The sequence below is a fragment of the Dermacentor variabilis genome, chromosome 4 (genome assembly GCF_050947875.1).
Source record: "Dermacentor variabilis isolate Ectoservices chromosome 4, ASM5094787v1, whole genome shotgun sequence".
In the NCBI taxonomy this organism is placed as follows: Eukaryota; Metazoa; Arthropoda; class Arachnida; order Ixodida; family Ixodidae; genus Dermacentor; species Dermacentor variabilis.
Genome location: NC_134571.1, coordinates 39,080,189 through 39,088,463, shown reverse-complemented (window position 1 = coordinate 39,088,463; position 8,275 = coordinate 39,080,189). Strand labels below are relative to the sequence as shown.

At 50.1% G+C, this 8,275-nt stretch overlaps 1 protein-coding gene across 1 annotated transcript; it reads right to left on the bottom strand.

Annotated features, from left to right (window-relative positions):
• Positions 1 to 1,514: 1,514 nt before the first annotated feature.
• LOC142578972 (uncharacterized) lies at positions 1,515 to 7,300 on the bottom strand. Its single transcript, XM_075688726.1, has 2 exons — positions 5,637 to 7,300; positions 1,515 to 3,700 (listed from the first exon to the last, which is right to left on the bottom strand). The coding sequence occupies exons 1-2, from the start codon at positions 7,031 to 7,033 to the stop codon at positions 2,734 to 2,736; spliced, it is 2,364 nt and encodes a 787-aa protein (XP_075544841.1). The 5' UTR covers positions 7,034 to 7,300; the 3' UTR covers positions 1,515 to 2,733.
• Between the last annotated feature and the right edge of the window lie 975 nt (positions 7,301 to 8,275).

Sequence of the window (8,275 nt, the reverse complement as noted above, 5' to 3'; positions counted from 1 at the left end):
CATGACGTAGTATATATTGTTGCAGTCACTGCACTCCATTTGCAACTCTGTAGCAATAGCAATCGCCATTTCGCTAGTATACTGACTGCAACTTTTTTTCAATGGGCTATCTATCAAGAGGAAGGGAGGGAAGGAGGAATAGATAGATAGATAGATAGATAGATAGATAGATAGATAGATAGATAGATAGATAGATAGATAGATAGATAGATAGATAGATAGATAGATAGATAGATAGATAGATAGATAGATAGATAGATAGATAGATAGATAGATAGATAGATAGATAGATAGATAGATGGTTGCATAAAGGAAAAAAATTACCGACGATTACGTTACTTCCTAATGCGAAATGTGAGCGCAGCAAATAAGCTGTTTCACCTTTTGGATAGATTGAGGCAAAGAAATCGAGCAACACATGTATGCGCTATCACATAATTTTTTTTTTTATTTTTCACACGTATTCCTTTAACAAAGACTCCACTAACAGTTCTTGACAGTCATGAAGGAAAAGCTTTGTGGTCGGAGAAATAGACTGATATATGTTCGACTTGGTACACCAATGCTTGATTCTCAAAGACGAGATCTATACAAGTGCCTCGCGAGGTTGTCACAGCCGTGGGGGAAGCAGAGGCTAAGCGCCGCCGCCGAGAAGACCCTGCCGTTCGCGCCGCCGAAGCGGAGGCTCATCGCCGCCGTCGAGAGCAACCAGCAGTAAGCGAGGCTGAAGCAGAAGCTCATCGCCGCCGCCGAGAAGACCCTGCAGTTCGCGCCGCCGAAGCGGAGGCTCATCGCCGCCGTCGAGAGCAACCAGCAGTAAGCGGAAGCGGAGGGGGGCGGCGTGTACACCCAGCGGCAAACGATGGGGGCAGAAGCGCGCGCAGCAAGCGGACAACACGATAAAGGGAGGAGGGAAGAGATAGCAGCGACTGACTGATGCCGCTGACGGCGATAGTGAGTCAACCCCAGCTATCCGCCACACAAGAACAGGGGGGGGGGGGGGACCCTTTCCTCCTCTTTCTGCATGGCGGCGACGGTGTTCTATGCAGTCACGTTATCTTGACTCTCTAGCGGCGTCAGCGGCATCCAGCGGTATCAGTCGGTCGCTGCTAGCGCTGGGGGGATGAAAGGGGGGCGGAGCTGGTTACGAGGCCGACGACGACGCCGACGACGACGACGACGCGAAACCCAGGAACGGATGCCAAAGAGCTGCGCTCTAAAATACGCTATTTCTTGTTCCCTGCAGGGGGCATAACTCGGCGCCTATAAGGGAAAGTAGAAGGGGAGCGAAAAGGAGACAATCGGAGGAATGGCCTTTGGCAGCACCGTTTCGCGAGCAGTGATACATAGCAAGGCGGGCCCCTAGAACGACAGCCCGGTTGACACCAGGAGGTTCAGGAGAGCTCTGAAGACTAGGCTGTGGTGACTTTCGAGAACAGAAAGACGGTGTCGAGCGCTGTGCAGTGTGTGCAGTGCACATTGCAGTGCGTTGTTGCAATGGGCAATGCACATTACATTGTGCGCATTGCCGCATGCTGAGCAGGCTGGGGCTCACGCTCGGCCCACAGTCGTGGGGCGAGGGGGGGGGGAGGAATTAAACGCAGCAATTCTCCAAACACCATTAAACACCAATAAAGATTTGAACTTGTTCGCCTTTATTGCTGTCCATAGTGAATATATTCTCACCAAAAGAAATGTAATTGCGTAATAAAATAATTACTATAAAATATTAATGTCACGAAGCTAAAAGGTCCCATGAACACGGAAAATTTATCTTTGATTATGCAACAGTTCTAAACAAAATTTACGTGCATGTATGTTGAAACAATGAGTTATTACAGGTTTTAGAGAAGAACGACACCAATGATATTCCAACATTACCACTGCTAGATGCGGCCATCTTTCTCAAGCTTCCAGGAGTGTATCACATGAGATAAACGGCTATAGAACAATCTCCTCATCGTAATGTAGTAATGAACTCGTTAATTATAAAACGACGCTGATACCTATTTAATTCGTAGATGATATGGCAAAAAATAAGGAATCGTAATATAATATCGACAAAACTTGAATCTCTTAGATAATCTATACGTGTAAGGTACTAAATATAGTACAACCTCCTCGTATCAATGTAAAAAAAAGCACGCGGTAATTATAACGCCGCGCTAACACCGGCTAAACTCTTAGTTCGAGTGGCAAAATAATACGAAACAGCAAATCGACGGAACCTCAGAAAGTCATTATACTAGTTAGTTGCCTGTGCGACCGTCTTTACCGTCGACACACGATATCGCACGTACATAAATGCACGTGCCATTAAGCACACGTATACTGAATGTGTGCAACTAATGTGCCACTGCGGCGGATCCCTGGCGATCTTCCGCATTACCTACCATCGCCACCTACTGTGACCACGCGCAGTGTCGGAGAGCGTCTATACGAGGCAGGCAATTATGACCAACTTACACCAATGCAGTTGGTTTCTAAGCTTTACCGCACGTTGGCGGTCCAATAAACAGATTTGAGAATTAATAAGTAATTTCGTTGAATTTAATAAAAAGTTCGAAATGGCTCGCATTGTAGTAGAGTTAGCGCGATATAGTTTTTCGCGCTAACGCATTTCCAGATCCGGTTAATTTACTACAGCGGTGTTCTGCATCAGAATAAAACGCACGACCACCACCTGATTCAACGCGATACGCCATAGTTCTAACGAAATTAGACGTTCGATCCTTAACTGGCATAGCTTGCCTCAGTGAGAACGTCTGCAATCCTGAGATGACGCACCACTGCTCGCCAACAGTGGGTGTTAAGTGCGTCGAGCTGCGTGGTTTCGGCTGGCCGACACACCACAGAATGCTTGACGATTCCCGTGAGAACCAGATAGTTGTCCTCCAGGAAGTGCTGGGCCGAGGTCACATCTACCAGCGCTTCGGGTTCCGTTTTTCCCGTGACCTCCACCAGGTGAGCGAAAAGGCACGGCCGGCCCAAGAAGTGCTCGAAGTCCTCGGCCAACTGCCTGTCGGCTCGGTGCGTCAGGACGAATTCCGTGGCGCGGTTCAGCGCGGATTTGTTCCTCCGCAGCGATTCGAAAACGGGGAAGCTCGTGGTGTCGCAGGTCACCAGGTCGGTCACGAGCTTGAGGTTCACGATTACCTTGTTGCGCGACATACCACTGGACACCTGCTGGATGAATTGAGCGTGAAGATCGGCCGCGAACCAGACCGAAACGCTCGTGGCTGTGCTGTTGTGGGCCAACATGTAAGAGAACGCGGTGGCCGTCTCGAGGCTCTCGACTTTGTCCAGGCGGAAGACCAGATGCGTGATGGACCTGTTGGCAGCCAGGGCGTGAAAGACGTCTCGGGAGAAGGTCGCGTCTCTGTCGTCCGCCATGTTAAGAAGCAGGCGTTTGATGGACCGGTTGGCTTTCAGCATTTCGCAGAGCGCAGCTCCTCTGCCCTCGGTGTGACCCTGCACGGCGAAGCTAAATGAGCGAATGCGCTTGCTTGACGCCAAGGCTTCGCACAGAGGCCTGAGACTTGCTTCGGACAGTTGGCAGATGTCCGGCAGGTGCAGTTCCTCGGGGCATTCCAAAGGAGAGCTGAGGGCCACTCCGAGGCCCACCAGGTCAAGGTCAACCCATGGCAGCTGTACCCGGCCGTAGCACTTGCTCTGGGCCAACTGCTCTGCCAAGAGTTCCCTGACAGAGAGAAAGAGGGTTGCGCAATATTACAAACCCCAGAACTTATCGCGGAGGGGAGTTCCTACGAATATCTGCGACAGCTTACACCACCTGACTGAGTGACCGACCGACCGACCGACTGACCGACCGACTGACCGACTGCTTGACTAATAGCCGTGACTGGCTGACCGAGTGGTTTTGCTGTCTGTGTCTGAACCACGGTGCAAGATGTACTCTTTAGGTAGCAAAAGTGCTTGCCTCGGTAAGAACATCTGCAATCTTGAGATTGCGCAGCAGTGCGCGCCAACAGTACGCGTTTAGCGTGTCCTGCTGCGTGATTTCATCTGGCCGGTTAGTTGACAGAGCGCCTTGAAAAAAGGCCTGGAAATGTCCGCTAAATCGTAACAGTGCCACGAGATGACTCTCCGATCATGAGTCTGTCACGTGAGGTGGCAATACTTTTTTACGGGCATGGAGGAAAGAAACGAAATAGGAGAGGCTCTGACGTCACGTTTCTGAAGCCGGAAACGCAGCCATGTTGGTGTGCCATCTCCCTTTGCGGCTCCTATCAGCTCGCCATAGCAGCTAGGCGCGACCTTTTAACTTGCACCACAGAACACCTATCTTGTATTGCTGTGAACCGGCGGAACTGTGCACTGCAGACGCGCGTCAGAACAAAGCGACGAAGCTTCTGTAACAGTTTTAGTGAAGCATAGCGTTCATGTGCTTTTCTGTGGCGCATTGAAGTAGACGACGGAGACTCGCACTGTGAATACTTCAGTGTACGTGTTGCTTGTGTTGCTGACTGACACTCGCACTCACAGACCCAAAACACAAATTGCAAACCACACCACGCTCCAGAGATAGCTTGTGTCGCGAAAAGAACGTGCTGCTGGAAATACATGAACCGGAAAAACTTATCTCACATTCCAGAGGCATAGAGCAGAAGCGAGAGCTTCAGGAGCGCGGTTGTTATGGCGACGTTGATGTTTGGACTACCAGTCCCAGTGCGCCTTTGCGAAAAACAGCACGCGACTTCCGCCACACTTTCTCCAACACATCCGTTCTGGCCGAGGCCTCTCCTACGCTTTCCTCCCTCCATGTCTATGGGAAATGCCCGCTGTTCTGGCGTCGTTTTCTGCACGTTCTTGTTTTGTGCAATGAATAAAATGACGTTTCTTCCTTCGTTTTCCTCTTTTTCTTTTCCTTTTTTTCTTTATTTTTGTCATGCCTTTATCGTCTGGGCACAGTTTCGAGCGAAAACACAGAAATAACTCGTTTAGTAGCTATAAAAGAGACACTTTCGGCGCGCTATTAAAACGTATACCGCCAGTAACCATTCATTGGCACCCTGCACGCCACTGACAAGGCAGAAACATTCGCGCAAGTCCTGCGCGCGATAAGCGAGCGAACTGTCTGCCAGTTGCCATGGCGACAAGAACATTTTTTTTTTCATTCTGATATCGCCGCCGATAGCTTGCGCCGATTTTTCACCTGATGGCGCTGCGATAATCGTTCTGCTTTAGGGCAGTGAAAACGGTCATTAGAATCTGGACGCGTTCCCGACGGCATTCGTTGCGGTGTGTCCACACCTAAATAGTACACATATACATCTTATGCCGTGATCTCAACTGGTTGACTAACTGGACCGGAACTGAAACTGACTGCCCGTCCGTCCGTCTCTCTCTCTCTCTCTCTCTCTCTCTCTCTCTCTCTCCCTCTCTCTGGGTTAGCTGACCGACTGACCGACCATGATATCAGAAATGATGGCAACAAACATTTCGCCTCGCCAGCCTCTGTATCCTAGAGAGCGCGTCACTTCTAACGTCGACAAGCTCACTGGTAGACGACCATAACAAAAAAGTTAAATGAGTAACAAAGCCTCGTGGCAATGCAATTTGTAACGCTACCGGGCACATTACAACAAATATAATCGAAATAACAAGGCGCATACCTTTCTTCCTGTGAAGCTCGAAATCCAGCAAATACGAGCTTCTTTAAGACCTTGTTTGTCGGTAGAGTCCTACACAGGGCCAAAATTCCGCTCAGGGGCAGTTGCTCACTTGACAACTGAAAGCATTCCAGCGCGCTATTCTTCGATAGAGCATCTGGCCACTCCGCCATGCTAGAGTAGTCCATCTGAACGTCCTCAATGTGGATGTCCCGAAGACAAGCGTTATTTCGCAGTGCCGATGCCATAGCCTGGCCACATTGTTCGTCAATACAACAGTACCCTGTAAGCCAAAGTTCCTTCAAGACAGTGTTCACTTCAAGCGCAGGAAATAGACCTTTGGGCAGTGTGGCAGAGTCCGGTATGAAGAGAGTGAGTTTCGTCAGCGTAGCACTGCACTCCAGAGCTTTGGCCATCGCCGAAATCTGTGCCTCCATGACGGGGTCAACAGTGAGTTCCTTCAGAGCCGTGGAAGTCCGCACGAGCTGCGCCACTGCCTCCACGTCCGGCAGGCCCCTGACGAAATCCATGAGCGAACTGAGGCTCAACGACTCGCACTTGACGAGGCACTCGAGCGCCCTGATGATGTTGCGCGGCAGCCGGTTCATGTCGGAGATGTCCACCGACTTGATGGAGCCCGCGTTGCGGCGCAGCAATTTCTCGACTTCGGCGGCGAACTCGGCTCGGACCGCGCGCGCGCTGATCCGCACCGTCACGAGGTCGGTGATGGCGTCGATGTCTTGCACGACGAGGGCGGCCGTGGGGCGCTCCTCGATCTCCAGCCAGCGGATGCTTCGCTTCGCGCCTTGCGCCGACGGAGGACGCAAGCGGATCGGGAAGGGCGTCTCCTCCAAGGGGCGGCCGCAAGGCACGGCGCAGGTCACGCCGAACTCGTCGATGCAACGGTGGCGCGCGAGGAGCCGAGAAACCAGAAAGGACGCCTGTCGGGCGACGGCCGTCGTGTCGCCTCCCGCTTTGCCGCGCGGTATCGAACTCAGGCGCAGCCTGCCCGGCCTGGTCTCGACGAGCTCGAATGCCAGTGTGTGCATCACTTGGTTCCAGGCTGTCAAGTCGGCGCTGAGCCAGCATTTCTGCCCGGCGTCCGCCGCGTCGCACTTCCTTTCAAGGTCCAGTTGGTCTTGCCAAGGACTATTGCGGGCTACGTCGATACGGTGGCAGTGCATTCTGTCCCTCGTCGCAACGGTCGTTGTTCGACTGAACACGATGCCGGCGTGGAGCGCACCGTCGTCTTTGCCTCGCGTGCGGCGAGGCTGCCTGTGCCATGGTCTGAGCTCACGAGCGTCACGACAGGATAATAACGACGACGACGACGACGACGATGATGGTATGATGATAATGATAGTGGTAATGAAATTAATGGTGATGCGTATACAATACATGGGTCGTACCAACTGTTGGGGGCGGGCCAAAGATTGAACGGTTCTACCAGAGTCCTTTCGTATTTTTCTCTGGTTGTACACACAGTTATTGAATTCGGAAAAAAAATTCACTTCAAATGGTAAAATTGCAATTTCTTCTTTTTATTTTCTTCTTCGCTAGCTCTGGCACCGCCATAATAGAGTATTAGCCGAGGTGTTTCTCATTCGTGATAAAAAGAAATGCAGATCCAACGTACGTGTTTAAACTTATGAGAGGTGAAACTTTTAGTAAAGTGGTTAAATCAACGTTTTACAACGGCGATGCGTTCAATTTTGTTCACGTTCATTTTATTCAACTTGTAATCTCATGGAATGATTAGGTTTCACCGCCACAGAGGTCACAACTTCATTATCATGCAATTGTTATGTTGATGCACTGCATCGTTCACAAGCTATGCCGAAATTCTAACTCCAAATCAGGTATATGCACACTGTGATATGTATATGCAGCCATGTATGATGCTTGATGAGAGATGAATGGAAGTGACAGGCGTACGCACAAAAGTAAGACACGCATCAAGCAACATCTAGGGAATCTGTACCTTTTGAGTCACACTGAGTACGTACTCATTCTGGAGTATTTTACCATGAACGGAAACACACCCAGTGACACATACTGAGTGGCTAAATCAAAGCAAATAGAGTAAATCAAAACATAATCCACTATTCCAGTAACAAATCGATGTGCTTTAGAGATGCCTGTGAGCTGACGTCGGTTAATGTTTTATTTGGGAAGTTGTTTCTTTATTGTACAGACCGGAGGTGCGCATACTTGGTCGGCTGTGTAACAGTTATGTAAATCACTGCGTGGGCGCTTTCATATAACCTTTGTGGTCACGTCGTAGTGACGGCGAAGAACACAGTAGCAAGAACTGTGAATCACGAACAACTCTTTATTGAAAAAACACTCTTAAAGAAGTTTACACCCCTTGGGGCTCGTCCCACAGCGATAATCGTCATCTGCCTTGCCCGCCTTTCCTTTCTTGAAAACGCTGCGCTCGTTACTTTCCTGCCGAGGATGCTCTGTCATGCTGATAACGCGCATGCCATTCGTGACTCGCCGCGTTAAAGAAAGGAAATGTGGGCAAGACAGATGACAATTATCGTTGTGTGGCAAATATACACCCCAAAGGGTGCAACTGTTTTTAGAGTGTGCGCGTTGTTAGTATGATAGAGCATTCTCGGCAGAAAGCAGCGAGTGCA

Bases quoted from the DNA above. Each gene is read 5' to 3' on its own strand.
- LOC142578972 (XM_075688726.1), bottom strand. From the start codon at position 7,033: ATGTATTGTATACGCATCACCATTAATTTCATTACCACTATCATTATC. The intron at 3,701-5,636 runs GTATGCGCCTTG...TCTCTCTGTCAG, and splicing joins CGAGCTTCACAGGAAGAAAG to GGAACTCTTGGCAGAGCAGT.